Genomic DNA, 20,643 nt, shown 5'->3' with positions numbered 1-20,643 from the left:
AAGAGAGGAGGCAAAAAGCAGCAGTTATCATTAGTACAAGACAGAAAGATTAAAACGTGGCCATTGTATGGCACAATTTGAATTATTTCTGATGACTTAACTGACAGCTAGTGTGTTTCAGTTGTAGATCAAGCTATAGATTAATCTCAACAGAAATACAGTGGAACTGAACAAAAGAAATATTTCACCATGTTCTAGCATTTAAAGGAAACCAACTGTGGTAGTAATGGTAAAGTGATGAAATATGTGTTTTGCTATTACTAGTTAAGGGTGAAAGCAGAGGGTTTTATTTCTAAAGGAGCGTGTTTATACTTTATGCAGTATGTGAATTATACTCCAAGAAGAGATCAGTTGTATATCAATGTGGGATCAAATAACTAGTTTGACAGTGATTCGTGTTTGCTTTTTCTGTACTTGCCAATTAAGGGTTTTTTCTTCTTACTCACTGAATACGATTAAAGGGGGAAGATTCAGACATACCTCAATTATTTTTTGAAGGTTTCATTATTATTTTGCTGGAGTTGCTTATTTAAAAAAATCTGTTTTCTAAAAGTGTGACACTATAGGTACTGCAATGTAAAAGACGTGAAGTGGGCTGTTTCACACTGCATACAAACTTAATTTGCATAATTTTCTCTCAGAAAGTAGAGATGCTTTTTTTTGGTCAAGAATAACCTTGAATGTTTCTATCAAAATTATTATTTCAGCTGGAAGCATTTTTTATGGAAGTTTTCCTTTGCTTATACCACCATACCTATTAATAAATTGCAAACCTTCACTGCATTTGCCATTGTTTAATGCATAGGAGTAATCCAACCGTTTGTGTTTGCTCTCAGGTTCTACAGGGAATGAAAGTGCAGAAACTCTTAGGCACGTGAGATTTTTTTAAGCAAATTTTAAATTAGGGTATTTCTTCGTGATATTTTTTCATCTGCATATATATGTGAAAGTTGTTTCTTCTGCCAACTTCCTTCCTCCACGTGTTTTTTCTCCCCAAATGTAAAACCATCAGCTGTGTTCGCTGTGTTACTACTGTCTCTGGAGTTCTCCCATATTAGTTTTTTGAGCTTAAGAAATTAATAATGTTTTCACTATTTTTTATTGATAAATAATATTGCCTATGGTAATATTTAGTTAAACTCAGTTCCCAAATTAACTGGGGGTGGGGAGATAACATATAATATGGAAAACATGCCCAAAAGTTAAGAATGCAGATGGGAACTTAAGAAATACATAGTTTAATAGGCAGTTAGTGCTGAGTGCTCTATAGTGATTACCATCTTCTCTGTGCGGATCAGTTCTGTAGTGAGGCTGAGGTTTGTCACAGCAAGAGATAAGAGCTTACCTGAGGAGTGAATGTTTGCCATAGTCTCCTTCATGGCTCTGACTCCAGATAGAAGGAACCTCAAAAAGTTGGAGTTGAGCAGGCTAAAAATCATCGTCACATCTTAGTCACATCAAGTTAGCCAACCTTTGGGTTAGGAAAAAAGGTCACCTAACTATCTCTTTTTAGCTCTTTTGCTGTGTAAATCCTAAGCAAAACCGAACAAAAAATCCCTAAAACCGAATGTCCACAATTTTTAACATTTTTTCCCTCACACTGTAAGCTTGGGTGTGCTACTGAAAAGGTTGACCTCTGAGTGTGTACTCTGTCTCAGGCAGGCAGCTCTTGTTTCTGCCGGAGACCCCACAGCTAAGAAAATGGGCATTATCATTAAAAGGGCTTGCGAATCTCTAGTGTCCAGAAAAGGAGAATGAAGCTGGTGAGGGGTCTTGAGCACAAGTCTTATGAGGAGCAGCTGGAGAAAAGGAGGCTGAGGGGAGACCTTATCGCTCTCTACAACTACCTGAAAGGAGGTTGTAGTGAGGTGGGGGGTCAATCTCTTCGCCCAAGTAATAAGCAATAGGACAAGAGGAAGCAGCCTCAAGTTGTGCCAGGGGAGGTTTAGGTTGGATAATAGAAAATATTTCTTCACCAAAAGGGTTGTCAAGCATTGGAACAGGCTGCCCAGGGAAGTGGTGGAGTCGCCATCCCTGGAGGTGTTGAAAAGACGGGTAGACGTGGTGCTGAGGGACATGGCTTAGTGGTGGTTTTGGCAGTGTTCGGTTGATGGTTGGACATGATGATCGTAAAGGTCCTTACCAACTTCAATGTTTCTATGATTCCATGACCAGACCACAGAGCCATGTCTCTAGTCGATCCCAAGGGGTAGCTGGCGTGGACACTGCGAGAGCGAGTCGCACAGCTCCTCTGGGCTCCAGCAGCCAGAGGTAAGAGATTATTTTGTCCTTTAAGGGAAATGCTTGCCGGCTGCCACTGAGGTGACTGCCTCATGCAGGTTTATGGTACGCCTTCCTGGCCTGACCTGCGTGGTCAGGTGGAATTTGCTGGGGTGAGAGCTTGTATGAATGCTCGACGTTGGTCAGGTGAGGCTTCGGGCTGAAATATTTGGTGACTTCTGTATAAATGTGAGGGGAGATGTGCACCTTAAAGGTCACAGGAGCTGCCAAGTAGATTCAGGCAGCTTTGTTGGGGTTATTTCCCTCTGAAGTCCTGGCAAGGCAGAGATATTCAGCTGTCTGGTGGTGCTATGCACAGTTTGCAAGTTGGGTTTGATAATACTAGTGTTAAATTTTTCCTAAATATTTCAGGTAGTGATACAATGATAATTACAGCTTACAAACCATGTTGAAATGAAGGAGAGTATCCTAGCAAATATTGATTGAAACAATGGAGAGACTGTGGGATACTCCAAAGCCTGTTTCTGAACTAAAGAAAAATGTAGCTGGTGTTCTTAATTCGGGAAGAACAGGTTGAATAGTTAAATATGTTTCTGAGCTTCCAATATCTTTGATGGGTTTCTCTTTTGATACCATGGCAGGAAGGTACGTGAGTGGAAAGTTGGTTAGCTAAGGAACAGACCCTTAAGGTCTTTATTTTTTTTTAATCCTGCTATTGCAACATTAATGTCAGGACAACTTCTCCCAGCAGCAGCTCCATCAGTCATGAAGTGCTTCTTCCACGTACATGGTGACTTCTGACTTTTGGTATAATTTCACAGAATCCCAGAATCACAGAATTTTCAGAGTTGGAAGGGACCTCTAGAGATCATCTAGTCCAACTCCCCTGCTAAAGCAGGATTGCCCAGAGCACATTACTCAGGACTGCATCCAGGCAGGTTTTGAAAATCTGCAGAGAAGGGGATTCCACGACCTCCTTGGGCAGCCTGTTCCAGTGCTCTGCCACCCGAACTGTAAAGAAGTTTTTCCGTGTGTTGGAACGGAACTTCCTATGTTCCAACTTGTGCCCATTGCCCCTCGTCCTGTCACTGGGAACCACCGAGAAGAGTCTGGCTCCATCTTCCTTCAACCCACCCTTTAGATAGTTGTAAGCAATAATAAGGTCTCCCCTCAGCCTTCTCTTCTCCAGCCTAAAGAGTCTCAGCTCTCTCAGCCTTTCCTCATAAGGGAGATGCTCCAATCCCTCAATCGTCTTGGTTGCCCTTGGTTTGGTAAATACCTTTCTGTGACTACTTTTTGCTTTTGAGATAAGTTTATTGTATATTGTCAGAATTATTGATTATAGGCATCTCTTTCATGTGTGGCATGTTTTTCACTGATATCTTTCATTCCACTCCCTAATATAAGCCTATGTATAATTCTGTATTTAGCAATTTAGCAAAAAGCAAGTAGTGCAATAGCAATTTAGCATAGTGCTGGGTGTTGAATTCAGGGACATGATTTTGTATTACAGAATTTTTGAATCAACAGCATAAACAGAGCATTTTGCCTCTGTAAAAGTAACTTTTGGGCTTTGCCCTCTATTGCTGGTCAACTGAAGTAGTATTCTGATCATGCTCTTTTGTTTATTTTTGAGTGGATGGGCTTTCTCGGAAGTTCCTGTATCAGTTCTGGACTGGCCCACAGAGAATGCAGTTTTATCTATTGTCTTACTCTGTGATGGTGTGCTAGTCAGAAATGGTATGAAAACACTTTTGTTTCCTTTTGCAAAATTTTTAGAATTTATTATTAGAATTTGGGTAAGTTAATGCTACTGTAGAACTTGCTATCTCATCCTGCTGACTGGGAGATCAGTTGCAGCTTCTGATTGAAAAAAGATTTGTGATAAAATTCAGCTAGACATTATAGAAATGTAAAGTAATCTAAGCTAGTAGCAAACATCATATCAGCAAGCTTTTGACCCAGCCTGTATCATTCTGTCCTGGAAATTGTATAGGATCATGGTAGTTGTATTTCAGTTTTGCTGTGTAGGATGTTTATAGTTTAATATTAAATTGTATACAAGTAACCTGAAGAGCAAAATGCCAAATGTTGCCGAGTGAGCAGTGAGGAAATAAAACCACTAGAAAAAAAGCATAATGCCTGTTCATATATTGTGAAAGCTTAGCTTCATTTAATTCATTTCCGATGCTTTTTGGTCTACAGGCTTAGTACGTTTGAGTATGTCCTCTTCCAGTTTATTAAATCTTTGTGTGAGTGCAAAGAAAATGTATTTAAGCCTGTAGAGAATATGTGTAAATTATGCTTGTCCAGATTTCCTTGTAAATAGTGGGGTTTTTAATGAACAAATGGGTTCAGTTGATAAATACTGGCTATAGAAATGTTATTTTAATGTCGTGCAGAAGATTTGTGTGGAAAGTCTACAGCTTAGTGATGGGGGTGGTTGGTTTTGCTGCTGTCCAGGAAAGCGGTGGAACCACTACCCATAACTTGCAAGTTGGCAAGGAATTCCCTGTATTTGACAAAGTAGTCCAGATACATAAAATTATATAATTATAAAATGCGATTATACTTTTGGTAGGCAGCTGTGCAGGAAAAGCTGTGCAAAATATCTGCCAGTCTCAGTTTTGTGAAATGTTTTCATGAGAAACATAATGTGCTGTAGGGGTGGAGGACTTCTCAGTGATGCTCTAACTTTAACAATGTGATTTTTGACCAATTTGATTCTTGGGATCTGTTGTTTGTTGAGAGTGATTCAAGACAAACTCACAGCTTTGGAGGCGCAAGTTGCCGCCAATTGCAGGCGGCTTGACTGTTTCATACAGTTATAGCTTTTTCTTTAGAACTGATTTGAGCACAGTCGTAAGTCTACTGCAGCACATGTTATTGCTTGAACACATCAAAACTGCAGCAGTGATTTTCACTTCTCTGTTGAAATACCTAGTTTTTTGAAAATTGAGCATTATCTCTATGCTGTCCAGAGAATTCTTATAAAATTATAGTTGTCCTTATAATGAGCTCTTCTCACTATCAGTTTGAAACCTCTCCATTTTAAGTTTTATGCGTCTTTGCAAGAAAAGATATACTGGTGTGTTCTTCACATTCTGAATAATTTTAGATGCTACAATTTTCATTACGCCCCCTGACAAAATTCTGAATGGATGTGGTATGTTTGCAGCCATTTTTTTCCATGCCATTTTTTTCCAGTGTAGCACATTATGTACTGAGAAGCAAGTTTCATTATGCTCTCTTACACCTTTTTGCTTTGAAAGTTTTGTGCTACTGCAAGTCTGACAAACCTGCAGTAGCTGCTAGAAAATTCCTTTAAGACTTTTCTTTCATTTTTTGTAGAATTCTGTAACCAGATCATTTATCTGAGGAAAAAAAAAAAAGGTAAAGGAATAAGTTAAAATAAAGAAGTCGGGTGTATATAAGATCCAAACACAGATGATGACTCTCTTCATTTAATTGTTTGTGAAGCTGGATGTGTCATTCTCATCTGAACCCTCAAACTTCCGTGAAAGAAAACAATGGCAGAAAGGTCATGGATGGCTGTTACTAAGGTTTCTGGGAGACTGAGCTGGAATATAGGTTATTCAAATCTCTGAAGAGTACTCGCATAAGAGTATAATGACAAAATTGAAGCTCTTTTTCTGTCTATACCTTTATACTGTGCTGATTTGATGGAGAATACCTTGTCAAATTCAGTGGTTTGGAAGATAATACATAAGGGAGCAGATCTAGAATGGCTCAGAGAGCTTGTCTTTCCTTGTGACATTGATCTGCCTTGGAAGCTGCATTTCTCAAGCTGTAGGGTTGTTGACCTCAGGGATGAAGCACCTAAGAGCAGGAGAGATTCCTTTCTTGGTACTAGAATGAAACTTTGAAATGCATTAGCAGAATGAAGAAAAATACTCTCATTACCTAGTTTTCCCCCTTCCTTTTGCTAAAGATAGTAAAAAAGGAACTTTGGAAGAGAAGGAAGGGAAGGAAAGAAGAACAAATGCAGAAAGAGGGAAGGGAATGAAATAAGAATTTTTTTGTGGGTTTTTTTTAATGACGGGATTGGTCGGAATGAAGGAAGAAGAGCCAAACTAATTTACCATTCTAGTCTTGAATTATTTCTTAGGAAGCACTTTTTAAGAGTCTGCTGAAGATGATGTGAGACTCCCAATGATTAGTAAAGGATGATACAACATACTGCTTCAGATTGTTGTCATACCTGACAACAAATGCTTGTATAACCTTTCTGTCTGCAAATGCACATAATTTGCACAGGTGACTGTGTAACCTGTCCCCTTCCACTTTTTGTTTCATAAGAAAGTGCTCTTCAGCATGTATATGAAGGTTGGTCTTGAGTTCTTAAACTATCATTGTCTGACTTTTCAGTCTGAAACAACTCTCTGGTTCATTGTAATTAGAAATTAAGTTTTTATCTCATTGAGATAAATTGAGATGAAATATCTCATTATCTCATCTGACTTCAGGCTCGCCAGAGAGAAGAATTTATTTCACTTCTTAATTGAGTAGTTGGGCTTAAGTCTTAAAGTATCAGTTACATGACCAGATCTGACCAATAGCAGTATTTTTGTTGCAGTCCCTGCTTGTAGAAGAACAATTCTTGTTTTTATTTTGCAACAGAAGTACTTGATGATACCTGTACAACAATCAAGAGACTTGCTAGGATAGGCAAAGGAGCCTAAAGGAGCTGGGTAGAACCTATTTTCAAGTAATGGAGTTGTTTACCATTTATTTTCTTAAAAGCCTTACTGACAGCCTCAGAATTTAGCAAGAATAGGCTTGCTGTCAAGTCTCTCAAGATTTCTCACGCTTGAACGTGGCAGTGGGAAGACTTACTGCATTTATGGATGCGCGTTTGATAACTTCATGATCAGGGGGGAGTGTTGGAGGATAGAATAAAATTATAAACCTGTAAACTCTGAAAGACTTAATATTATGTTCATACAAAACTACTAATAATGCACTTATGGAAAGAAAACGATATAAACTTGCACTGGCACATGTAGCCATCTGTTGGAGCAGGAGGCTGATATGGGAAAGGGACTGAAAATATTTTTTTAATCTTTATTTTTAAATGCTGTTCATATGGTTACAGAGGAGGATAGACAACAGATACAAATGGGTAACTAAGTAAAAAAGTGTAGAAACCACCTGTCACAATTTCATGGGAGACTGTTTATGTTCAGACACTTTCTCCACCGCTCTGCTGGTTACCAAGGAGTCGCTGGCTCATGCCCGGCACTGGAAGCTGCCTCTTGCACGCCAACACCTCTGCTGATCCACTCCTGTGTCCTCCTGCTTGGTTTACTGGAGGAACGACCCCCCCTGCTTTTGGATGCCCCAAGTCGTGAACCAGGCTAATGGAAGCAACAACCTGGTTGTAATTGCAGGAAAAGCTTCAATGCCGTGTTACATACCGCTTTGTGGCAAACCTGCGCATTGCGCAAGTAAAAGGAAGAATTTCTTTGCTAGGCTTTAATACTAACACAGTTATTGTAATTTAGGGCATAAGTGCAGAAATAGAGCAAAACCCGCGTTTAGATCAGCTCTGTTGAGTTTCTGTCTCTTTTAATGTGTGTTACAGGCTGCCAGGACTTCTGCATGACCTTTATCTGAGACCCTGTCCTTGGGTGACTCTTCCTGATGACTGTTGCAGAACAGGATTTCTTTTTTAGGACATATGTAGGCTTTTATACACCTAAAGTCTAATCTGGATTCTCTTCAAAATCAGACCTTTTTTGCCTGTGAGGAGAGGAACAACAACTTTAATGGACTGAAAACTCACTTTTCTGAAGTTAAACTGTCTATGAACAGAAAAAAATAATAATTTTAGAAGTCCTCAGCTCCACCTTGTCTAAGGGACATGCCCCACCCATTTCTAAGGGATGTACAATCATGTGCAGTAATTACTCCAGTAATTGTGCTTGATTCTGTAATTAAGCTAATTTTTAGGTATTAATTTAGCAGAATAAATATGTGCTACATTGCAGGGTTCATGGGGCGGAGGGGAGAACGAGAGGAAAGAGTTGTGTAAGCACTGCCCATATAACTTCCAGTATAAAACTTTGTTTTTCCTTGATTCAGGTGTTTAAACTTCTTTTCAGATTTGTATGATCTTGGGATTCCCGCTCCAAGTCTGACCAGTTGGCCTTTCTGTAAGAGTGACTTGTTTCTCACTCGGCAATTCAGCACAGACATTTAATCTGCTCATTGAGTTCAGTGTTTCAGACAAACACAGAGAATTAATGTCAGAGCTTCCAGTTCAAAAATTCTTCCATCTGGCACTTCAGTGACCTTTTTATATTTGCCTTCTTCCATATGACAAAGACAGTTGGTTTAACATCAGCTTTGACTTCAGAAATAAAACAGCCATTTTTGGAGAGTGCCTTCGAGATGGGCTGTGGGAGATGTATGAGTAAGTTTGTGCTAGGTACAGCACGGAGTATACCATGTCTTTGGATACCATTTTCAGTCTCCAAGCTCTATTTTCAGTTGCATTTGCTAGTTCATAGCCAGTATTGCTAGCAATCTCTGCATCCAAATAAAGCTGAACAAATAATACCTAAAAATATAAATTATAGATCTGGGACACATTGAGCTTGTTACCCCCCAGAGGGTACTAGAGAGAAACCACAGGCCATCAGGGCAGGAAAAGAAATGGCTATTTTATAATAATTTCTTCCCCACATCTTCCTTCTTTTCTTCCTTGTGTGACTGTTACTCTGCTTCTTGTCCTTTGTTCCCTCCCCCTCCCCCTCTTTATTCTTCTATCTTACTCAAGTTTTCTTGCTGCTCTTTTTAGCTGTGTCCATCAAATGTTCAAACCAAAGAGCTGGTGCCGATGATTACAGGGAAGGGTGAGTGTTGAAGGACCTCTTTCAAATTTGGGCCTGATTGCACTGGTAGTTCCAGTGTGAACTCGCTGGTGATGTCGTGCAGCATTACATGCTCTACTTCCCCTTCCACAATTTTATTCGCTCCCTTATCTCGTCACTTGTTCTTCCTTGATCTTTTCCCATCTTGTAGCTTTCTCACCAGCTGAACTCTGTTCTCGACCTGTTTGTGTTTCTGCTTTGGGTGCAGCAGTCTATTGCTGACCCTGTCTTCTCGGGGGAGATGGAGGGTACTACCAGCTGGGCCAAGAAGAAGCAGAGAAGACCTGTGGTTATAAAAAGAGCGAGCCACCCTACTGCTTTGTTCTCCAAAGAGAATGATTCTCCAGACAGTTGCGTTTTTATTTTGAACAAAGCTGCTTATAATACTCCAGAACATTCCCAAATTGTGTTTTATAGTAGCAAATGTCAAATTCCAGTGCTGCCAGAATCTGCAGATGACTTGTGTAGTTCTCAATTGCCATGGTACCAAGGCACGATAGAAAATAACATGCTTATAAAAGATAATGAAAACTCATATCCAGATAGGATTTTTTCAGTGAAAATAAATGCTGGCCTTGTGCTCTCAGCAATTCAGCTGTTGGGTTAGTAGTCACTTGGCTATTTATGATTTTTGCTTTATACATCTGTCAACTAAATACAAGTGTTAAGTCTTATTCTCTGTAATAATGAGATTGTTGTGCTACCTTCCAGAGGGCTTTGGCTCTACAAATTATAATCTATATCTTCATAAGATTTCACTTTTAAAAGCCCAAGTGCTTTACAAAATTAATTAGTGCTCCCAGTTTCTGCTTGTGATAGTGGCAGGATCGTTATTATAAACAGAAAAATAGATTTTTTGGAGGTTAAGTGATTTCCTTGCCTCAAGTCATGCAGTAATTTATTTATTTTTGCATCGCAGGTGCTAGATCTTGGCTTCCCCTATATCAGGTCCTTTCATACTACTATTGGAACAATACAAATGGTCAATTCAGGTGTTTTGTTCTGATTTTTCAGAATTTTGGATGTTCGCCCTGGTATTTACCCAACCGACCACTTTTTCCTGGGATGCACACAGTGGCAATGACCAATAGAGAGAAGAAGATGGATTGACAGTATTCTAATATTTTACATAAGTCCGTAGGTACTGGATGACCATAGTAAACATTTGTAGGATGTTACATGCAGGAATTAAAGACAAGGTATAATGCATCTTCCTAAAAGACGTGATGAGCTTCGGTGTAGTATGTCTTCACACTATGCAAACTTTGTTAAGATTTTTTTCTTCTGTGTGGTAGGACATGTGGTCTGCTGTGCCAAAGTTGATTGTTCTTTGTTATTGAGGATATCTTTATTCATAGGAATAAATTCCACTCATATGGAACAGCCTATCTTTTACTAAGTACCCTAACAGGTGATTAATTCAGGGGACATTCATGAGTCTTTTAAAATTCATGAACCGTAAGGACTATAAATTACTTACATGTTTTAACTGATCGTTCTCGCTCTTTAAATGATAGATTACTTTAAACAGTAAATTAGTTAATCCAGCAACCTTTAATTCTAAGAATCCGGTTTGTTTGGGACCTCTTAATTTTGCTGACAGTGATGAAGTGAAAAAAATCTTGTGTTGAACCTGTATCACAATAGCTAAATCTGATAAACCATTTCTTTTTTTTTTTTTTAAATTAATCCCAAATGCAGATTAAGCACTATTGCTTGAAATGATATAAGGTGATTCAAAGAGACATCTTTATTTAGAAATCATGCTATGAATGATTATACTGCTTGTTATTTGTATAATGGGGCTTATTGTGGACTTTATGCATGGAACAAAAGTACACTTCTTGTGATTTCAGTCTCTTGACTTCAGCAATAATCTTTATGGGAAAAATTCAGCTATTTGCAGACATTATGTCTTGAGATGTGATAAATACTGTGATGTTCGGGTAGGGAATGTAGGAAACTGTGCCCAGTGATTGTTACAGATATAATGATGACTAAGCCTGTTTATCCTAGAACAGCCTCGGGATCTTCTCAAATTGATCGTGAGACTGATTAGGATGAGAGGGGGGAAAAAAGACTGTCCAAGCTTTTTTGTTGTCTGTTGTGCATTGTCTTCTGATTCTGATCAGCAACTAAGAAAGTTGCAGAGTATGAAACCATGTTGCACTTTTTTTGTGGTTCTAAGATTAGGAATTTTGAAGTGCTCTTTCTTTAGTGTTCTGGGTATGTGGCAATGACTCTTTTTACTTTAAATAAATAAAAACACACAGAGAAACACTAAAATAACTTTTAATACCAAATTGCGCTAGCTTTTGTGGGGCTGCTTTTTATTTTGCTTTACGTTGCCAGAATCTGTGATAGCTCAAGTAATATTGGAAGTTGCTTTTCAGGTAACTGCAAGGCAGGTCTCTGTGCTATAGGGTTTAAGTGGTGCAATGACTTCTGTCTCATCATCTCTCATTTTGTCTTACATCTTTAGTTGAGACTGTGTAAATAATTGTGGAGAAATTTAAAAAGTGAGTTTATCTCAGTCATCAGGGTGTGAAGAATGGATGAGATACCAGTGGTTGGTCTGGTGACTTCTTGGGGTATTGGCATTCATCACTTGGCATCAGAGTGTGAAACAACTTGGGGGAATACAATTGTGTATTTAACATTAATGATCCTTATGTGAGAAACATAATGGGCAGGATGTTCATGGAGAGGTGCTCCTGTTGGACCACACTTGGGCTGACAGGCATCTTTTCTCCAAGGCTGGGGTCAGGGACTCTCAACTATTAATACTTCTACCTCACTGGGTAGGAACAGTCATTGCTATTTTCAGATTAAGTCCTTTCCCACGAAGACACCGAGTCCCTGGACAGCTTCCGAGTGCTGCTTTGGAAGTGCTTTTCCAAACAGTAACTTCAGACACAAAAAATGAGTTTCTGTAGGACCCCTCTGCTCCCTGTGGAGAAGAGCAGGACTTCTTCCAAAGGGGGATTGGGCGCTGGAGTCTAGTTTAGGCTTTGTAGGACTTTCATCTTGGAGCCAAAGCAGACACTTGGGGTATGAATGTCCTACAAGTAAAGTTTGCTCATGCGAACACCATACATACCATTGTCTTTGTTTTGTTTTACCTTTTTCCGTGTAAGAATTTTTTTTTTTTTTTAATTATATGCCCCATGTCCCTGCCCCTCTGCCACCATTTTTGCCATCTGTTTTTCAGCATGCTTCTCTGAGGTACCACCGCTGGGATTCCTGCCAGGTGGGAACTTAGGTGGCAGAAAGCGGCTGCACCCTCTCTTACGTTTCATGTCTGCGCCACCTCACATACCCAAAGTCAGAGGTGGTGAATCAGCCAGTGATTTTCTTGAGCCTTTACTATCTGATGGAAGGTTGGGAATGTCTGCTTGAACAATCCTTACATGACAGAGTTTTTTGGTGTATTGCCTGTTCCACCTGTAATAATCCATAGTTGTTAAATGTATTAAGTTGATTGGCCTATTTTTAAATCCTTTTTCCTATAAAGAAGAGAGAAAGCATAAACAAAGGTCCCATTTCTGTCCTCCCTATAATTATGAGATCTGCTGGCAGAAATACCTCTTCTGAAAGTAGTAACTGTGATTTCATTGCACCACTTTTAAAAGCCAAACATTTTCTGACATAGTTTATACTTCTGAAAGTTATGCTTTGAATGTAGTTTATGGTGGGAGAAGTACCAAATCATGGCAGTAACTGCTGAAGGGGAAAGAATCACTTAAAGTGTTGACATACCTTAATGTTTACTTCTATGAGGACTTTTGTTAAAGAAACAGTAATTAAAACTGTGTTACAGCTCATGTTGTTTGCTAGATAGAAGTTTCTTTAAATGGGTATTGCATTCACACTGAAAAGTACTTGCCTGCTCTTTCTCTTGATTGCATTTCTTAGAGCGTGATTGTCATATTGTGTATGACAAGCCAAGATATCACCTGTGTTCTCTCTCTATACATTTTGGGGTAAATACTTGTAATAGTTAAGATGCCATTGATCACGTCTTCATGTAGCACTGGTTTTAGACTGTGGTGGCATTCACAGCATCTCAATGAGTGTCTGGGCTCCACTATTTTAAGTACATCATTACATAGATTTATAGAGCAAGGGCAAGAAGGGGTGTTGAATCATATAGATTGACTTCCTATATGTCATGAGTTCTTACACTTGTTTAACTTTGTTTTTCATTCTGGTAACTGTAGCTAAAGCAGATACTCATCCACTCTTGAGGCTGCACTGGCAAGAGATAGATTCCACTGCTTTCTGGATGACTTTGTCATCTTTATTGGAGTGCATGAGGGTTGTTCTGCATGTAGGGTTACTCAAAGAATAGTCCCCATGCTGAATAACTTGTGGCTTAGTAGATAAAACAGATGAAATGGGGTAAAAAGAAAGATCCTGTCTTACACATGGCAAAATGGCCTCAGAAGAAAATTCTTATTAGCCCAGAGAATCACATGGGAGGATCTAAAAGACGCTGAAAACGAACCTGTGTTCTTTGTGACAAATACCTTACTTTAGATGGAAAATGGTACTTACTCTCTTATGCAAAAAGAAAGCTGGAAGTAAGAAGGTGGGTTAGGTTTCTCCCGACTACCAGCAAGGAACTACCAGTTGGTAGACAGTGGACTTGTAAAAGCTTGTGTTGCTAAGTATTTGTATATATCATTTGAGAGGCTGAAATTTAACAAAAGTGATTTGTATATGCAGTACAAGGGAAAAATTATGCTTAAAAGGCCGAATTAGTGTAATAGAAAAATTCAAATCGGTGGCATTCCTAAAAGTGATCTGGTCATCCCAGTGATATCTAAGATCATTTGTACGCACAGGAAGATTTCCAAAATATGTTAGGCATCAGTCCTGCTCAGTTGCTGTTTTGCATAAGTCACTATAGAATTAGTTCTACCTTTAGCTGGAGCTCAGGAGCGGCAGGGCAGCGCACCCGCCGCACAGGGGCAAAAGCAAGGCTGTTGTGGTAGTTTAGCTCTTGTTGGTGGAGGGAAACCTGAAACTACCAAGGAGTTCACTGCAACCTTAAGCTGTGGAATTTTAAAGTTACAGCCAGTGCTCAGTACTAATGTTTTAGACATGCTCCTTTCAGATTTCAGGGAGCAGAGTTTCAGCGCAAAGGCAGACTTCGCCTATCAAAGTCAGAACGTAAAATAACTGCTTAAATATTGTTTCTCTTCAAAATTTTATAGGCAAGGTAGATGGATTGGAAATGTGTACCCTTCAACAACAGCGTAAGCTCAGTTCTGTTGGCTTCACAGTGCACTGTGGTCAGCGGTCACTTGGAGAGAATGTTTTATTGCTGCTGGGGAACTATTGATAGAGGTGAGAGAGGAGAAGTGGTGAATGAAACCCCTTGCCAGCACTGGCAGGAGAAGCGCTGCAGTTGCAGAGCAGGCAGAGGAGCACGGGGGAGCGGCCCTGCTTTTGCACTTCTCTGTGGCCTTCAGTCTTTTCCACTGGTGACGTTGGTGTTCAGCCTGTGCATCCACAGAGGTGTTTGACTTCTGAGCTGTGGGCTGGTTGGTGTACGCCTTGAGTTTAGTCATTTGCAAGTTAGAAGTGTACTATTTAGAAGATGATTGTGGGGATTTTTATGTGACTCCGTATTTAGTCAAGTGAGCTGGAGGTTAAAGTGTCTCCCTTCAATACCTAATTCCAAACTATTACTGCTTCCAGTAGAGGCGATCAATAGTAACAGATGTCTTGTATGGTGGGTTTTTTTTGTGTTTTTTTTTTTTTTTTTTTTTTTTTAATGCAATGCTTACTTAGCCCACCTTAGAGCTAGACATGGAGATTTTCCAGTGGAAGAAGAACCTAGAAGCAGCACTCATGGCATTATTATCTATATTATGTTTATAGCTGTGGATTCCAAACATTTTAACCAGCTACAGGTAGCCTTTGGTAATTTGAAAGGAAGTCAAGTACAGCTTTTGAACCTTTCCTCCCTGGCTCCTGACCCTGTTTTCTAAATCATAGGATTTCATAGGCTGAGAAATATTACTTATTTATTTGCATCCATGTTGATTAAGCAAAGTGGAAATGCTGCTATTTTAATAGTAATTTCAGTTTACATCATGTTCAAACATCTTTGTCGGTAGCAGGTATTACAAGAACACGAATCTGGAGAGGACGGTGGGAAGTCTGTGAGTGCATGTCTGTGCATGTAATTTGTTTTAGGGTAAAGAAGCCGATTAATTTTACAAGAAGGCTAATTAAAAATTCTTTGTGCAGCAGCTCTTTATCTTTTCTCTCTGAAATAATATATCTTTTTTCTCTGAAGTAGTAGACTAAAATTACATAATTGCCTTAATTTTGGCCTGAGAGAGAAGGAAGGGGAGGCTGTTCCTTTTCTCAGTTAAAACTGGTTAAGTTTTAGTCTTGGAGACCACGTTAATGAGAAGAAATGTGAACCCTTGTAAAGCCTGGTTGCAATGCTAGTAATGTCCGTCATTAGAGTTGACCCAACGTATAATAGTTTGGCCAGATGGCACTGTGCAGGAAGTGTACTTTGAAATTTTAATGTGCAAAAGAAATCTTTGATCTACAGTTACAGTGGATCATCAAAACCACAAGCCATGGAAAACACAAGGTATAACCACCCAGTATTTCTATAAACAATTGAAATAAGTTGGATTTCAAGGCACAGAGTTCCTCAGGGAAAAGAAGGCAAAGAATAATTTATTGGAGAAGTTTGTACTGGAGTTACTCTGGGTTATTGGGCAAGAAATGGTAATGTTAAATATTTCTTTCTATTTTTTCATGTTTTCTTTTTTTCTGAAAGCAAGTTTTCAAAAATGCTTAGATTGCAGGTGCTTAAATGGAACATTATGCTTTAATTGTATGTATGTGAACAGTATGGTTGACAGCAAATTAACACTGTCTATCCTTAAATACTTGCAAATATCTTGGAAAGAGTACATTGTAGATTCTTTTGATTTGCCTTATGGTTTAAGGAGCCTCTTGGGTCTGCTTGCATCACACTTCATAGCCTTTCCCTGAAGCCTGAGAGCTAATTTTTTTTATTTTCTTCCCAAGTAAAAGTCGGATCTCTTACGGGTAAAAACAGAAGTTGAGGCCTCAAATACAACACCCACCAACTGCGTGATTTAAAAAAAAAAAGAGTCTTATACATTGCAATGTATTAAAATTAAAAACATAAACGTACATGACTGGAGTATCTACACTCGCCGTTCTGCTCATTTAGCTCTTTTGAACTAGCAGTAGCGTATTTGGGTAGCTTAAGCAGCAAGTTGCAGTCTTCGGGGCTTGGCAGAGTCATACTTCACAGTAACAAAGAATTGAACTTCTGTGCTTTAGTGTACCATTAAGCTGCAGTCTCACGTTTCAGTGCCTGGGAATTGATTTACTGATTTGATTTTCTGAGACATATGGTGATAATAATAATAACACTGTATAAGCATTACTTAAAAATACAATAATATACCAGTATTGGATCTTTGGCAGGCCAGCACCAAAGTGCACACACAAACTACTGTCATTTATTTAAGTTTAGTCTCATCCAATTTTAAACAAATGGAAATCAATACTGCTTGCGGATATTGGTGGCTAGATTGGAGAAAGAAGTGAAGTGGCATTTTGCTAAGAACATGTTGTACAAGGAAACACAAATGTATGAATTTTATGTATGTTCCTCTTTTGTCTTCTTTTTAAGGATCTTTTAGTGCACTGTACAAAGATGGTTTTTTTATTGTTATGACTGTGGTGTGTCTTCCCTATTTAAAATGCAGGTGGTGTTTGCAATTTTAGTGTAGAAATAGAAAATGAATGTTTATGAAGTCCAATGCCTTTTTTTGATGCTGGCTGATGTATGGATTGACACCAACTTTAAGCCCATTAGAGTCAACGAATGCTGTTTTTTCCTTCCAGATATGTGTCACAAAGATGTCTACACGGAACTGCCAGGGAATGGATTCAGTGATCAAACCTCTGGATACAATTCCTGAGGATAAAAAAGTCCGGGTTCAGAGGACGCAGAGTAGTTTTGATCCATTTGAGAAACCAACTAATCAAGTGAAGAGGGTTCATTCGGAGAACAACGCTTGCATTAACTTCAAAACTTCATCTGCAGGGAAGGAATCGCCTAAAGTCAGGCGGCACTCCAGCCCCAGCTCTGTAAGTGCGCAGTCCTGAAACATGCATGCGGACAAAATAGTGGCATTAGTAACACCAGATAAATGTTTTCTTGCTTAAGAAGGAAATGATTACTTGGAAATAAAACAAAAATCTCATGCCTCCTATTAGAGGTGTTGCCCATATATATTTGTAGTGTTATGTACAAAATAGAATAAGCAAATACAACTTGAAAAAGAATATATTTTGAAATTCCTCTCAGATATTAGTTAGGGTGTCTTACTTACATTTGCCTCTCCTGATCCTGGTATGGCATTACAGCTGCTATAATGCTTGTGTTGCAGATTTTGCAGAGGGTTGCTTATTTGTGAAGAATTCTTTCCCATGAAGTTTAGGAAACCACATGAATTGCCTTTTTAATTTTTAGATTTAGGTTTTAGAGAAACAGATCAGATTTGACAGATTTTGTTTACATTTTAAAAATCTCTTTTTAAAATCAAGTAGTAAAAATACCATTTCTTTCTATGTCAGAAACTGTGTGTGTGAGATACAGAGAGAAGAGACAGAAACAACTGAGAAGGGTTTGGCAACACATCATCATTGTTGTTTTATTCTCAAGTATTTTGAAAGAAACTAGATAAATAAAATGTCATATCTTTCATGCATAATGCCCAGAACAGATTTTCCCCAAAAGACCTTCAAAATTATTGAAAAACTATTTCTGTTATGCTTTGGCAAGAAAAATCCATAATAATGTGACCTTTGAGTTGAAGACTAAAGATCTTAGCAGAATGGATGTAACACTTCAAATGTTAGTTGGCGTGAAATAATTTAAAAGGTTGATTGCTGTCTTTTTTTCTTTCTTTTCTTTCTTTTTTGTTTTGCTCTATCTTCTGGACATCTTCTGTCCTCCATACAGAAGTTAGATTGAATCCTGTCAGACTTCTAAGAAGAAATGACAGAGATTCTTTTTCTGTAGATGAGCTTTCCTTGACCCATGTGAATTTAACGGATAAGATGTCATGCCTCTAGGGGACTGCCTTTTTTAGAAAAGGTTACATTTTAAAGTGTAACCATCTGTAGCAAAAACAAATTTGCTTTTTCATCATTGCCTGGCATTATATAGCTGCTGCTAAAGATGTCTCCAGTGTATTCCAGATGAGCCCATAACAAGAAGTTCTTACCATAAAACTTCTACAGTCATTAAGGATGGATGGAGCGATTTGCACCGTGTTTATTTGTGCGTGATGACTGATGATTGTTTGGCACCACAACTGTCAATTTAAATAACTTTTTTTGAAAGTCTTTCCTTAAGTTTTTTTTTGTGTTATTAAGTCGCTCCCCATCTCTACTGTTCTTATCTTGTTCCTCTTAAATGATTACTAATTTCTGTTAATGCTTTATGTACGTCTATGCTATTAAAATTGACAGTTTTTATTTGCTTTGCTTCCAGAATTTTGAAGCAGACTTTTGTGAAACTGTGTTATTGTCATCTTGTTGTTTTCCAGAGAGCTGGTAGGCTGCCGCATCTATGCAATCTCCTATGACCCCAGTGTTTTCTTATGTAAATGATGTTGATGCTTCCTCTATTACTATGCCGCTGGTTAGAGCTCTATCTAATTTGGCTTTTGGTAATCTTCATAGAATCATAGAACAGTTCACAGAACAGTTTGGGTTGAAAGGGACCTTTAAAGGTCATCTAGTCCAACCAACCTGCAGTGAGCAGGGGCATCTTCAACTAGATCAGGCTGCTCAGAGACCCGTCCAACCTGACTTCGTTTGTTTCCAGGGATGGGGCATCGACCACCTCTCTGGGCAACCCGTTCCAGTGTTTCACCACCCTCAGCGTAAAAAATTTCTTCCTTATATCTGGTCTAATTCTACCCTCTTTTAGTTTAAAGCCATTCCCCCTTGTCCTGTTGCAACAGGCCCTGCTAAAAAGTTGGTCCCTGTCTTTCCCCTTTAAGTACTGAAAGGTGGCAATGATGTCTCCCCGGAGCCTTCTCTTCTCCAGGCTGAACAACCCCAACTCTCTCAGCCTGTCCTTGTAGGAGAGTTGTTCCATCCCCCTGATCATTTTTGTAGCCCTCCTCTGGACCTGCTCCAACAGGTCCATGTCTTTCCTGTGCTGAGGGCTGCAGAGCTGGATGTAGTACTCCAGGTGGAGTCTCACGAGAGCGGAGTAGAGGGGGAGAATCTCCTCCCTTGATCTGGTGGCCACGCTTCTTTTGATGCAGCCCAGGATATGGTTGGTTTTCTGTGCAGTGAGCACACATTGTTGGCTCATGTCCAGCTTTTCATCCACTTTTACCCCCAAGTCCTTGTCGGCAGGGCTGCTCTCAATCCCTTCATCCCCCAGCCTGTGTTGATACCATTAGTTGATATTGATATTCTCCTATGCTGACTCACACAGACTTGCTGGGGACATCTCACATGTTAAAGTAGGTGCACAGGAATTTCCTGAAAAACAATTCTCTTTTCTCAACTTCCCACAATTCTCCCCGGTTTTTATAGCTTTGTTTTGTGATCTCGGTTCTTCCTTCTGCTTGGAGGCATTGTTAGTCATTTTTGACTCTTCCTCACAAGGAGTGATCCGAAGAGCACCTGGCAAGGAATAACTTGTGGAATAATGTCAGTGTTCATGTCAATGAACAGGGAAGAGCAGAACTTCACAGCAAAAGGTGGTGTTAGCCCTCTGCTGATCACAGGTCACACCTGGTCCTGCCCGGCAGACCTCAGTTCAAACATCCAAGGCAGAGATATGATCAAGCTGCTCCCCTTCCCCCAGAGCCTGAATATGTTTTGCCTCAGGCAGGAGAGGTTCTGATGCACATTTCATTGAGCGTATGTCTGTGTGGTTAGTTGCAGGAATTTGTCATTCTCTGGGTTTGAATTACACATGAATTGACAAGAGGTTTTGGGTTTCATTTTTTTTTTCTAGTCCTGATGTTGTGTAGCAGATGTCCTTGCTGCTTCCTCTTCTGATCATTACTTCTTTTTCTTCCATGTCAGAGGACTGCTACATATACTCTCTTACTGAGTTATAACCTGATTCTCTGGAAATTCTGCTGCTGTATAGATTATACCAGTATGAACAGACATTTCAGTTTCTATAGATGTTCCTGTGCATGCTAATGCCCTCTGGATCATACTGGCTACAGTTGTATAGTTGTGTTTCAGTTTTGGCTTGGCTTTCTATAAGCTTTATTTTAAGATACTCTGATAGAAGTATGCTACCTTCAATTTGCACTTTCTACTTTTGAGTAGTAGAGGAACTGAATTAGAGATAGGCTTCCATTTAGTCTCTTCCCTTTCATTGTTTGAAGTCCTCTGTAGTCATCAGGTTGGGACGTGACGTCTTACAGAAGGTACATGGCTGAGGCTT

The 20,643-nt window shown here is 39.3% G+C and overlaps 1 protein-coding gene across 2 annotated transcripts in view; it reads left to right on the top strand.

Moving 5' to 3' along the window:
- CDK14 (cyclin-dependent kinase 14) overlaps positions 1–20,643 on the top strand; it is a 258,218-nt gene that overhangs the window by 1,248 nt on the left and 236,327 nt on the right. The window contains exon 2 of one of the 2 annotated variants that reach the window (XM_009886196.1): positions 17,055–17,300. In XM_009886196.1, coding sequence (XP_009884498.1) covers positions 17,055–17,300 — 246 coding nt within the window. Of the gene's footprint in view, positions 1–17,054; positions 17,301–20,643 lie in introns of those variants that run through there. The other variant, XM_009886197.1, reaches the window with a different exon arrangement.

This window comes from Charadrius vociferus, unplaced genomic scaffold (genome assembly GCF_000708025.1).
Source record: "Charadrius vociferus isolate BGI_N301 unplaced genomic scaffold, ASM70802v2 scaffold855, whole genome shotgun sequence".
Classification (NCBI taxonomy): Eukaryota; Metazoa; Chordata; class Aves; order Charadriiformes; family Charadriidae; genus Charadrius; species Charadrius vociferus.
The sequence above is the reverse complement of the archived record's forward strand: the minus strand, read 5'-3'. Positions and strand labels throughout refer to the sequence as shown.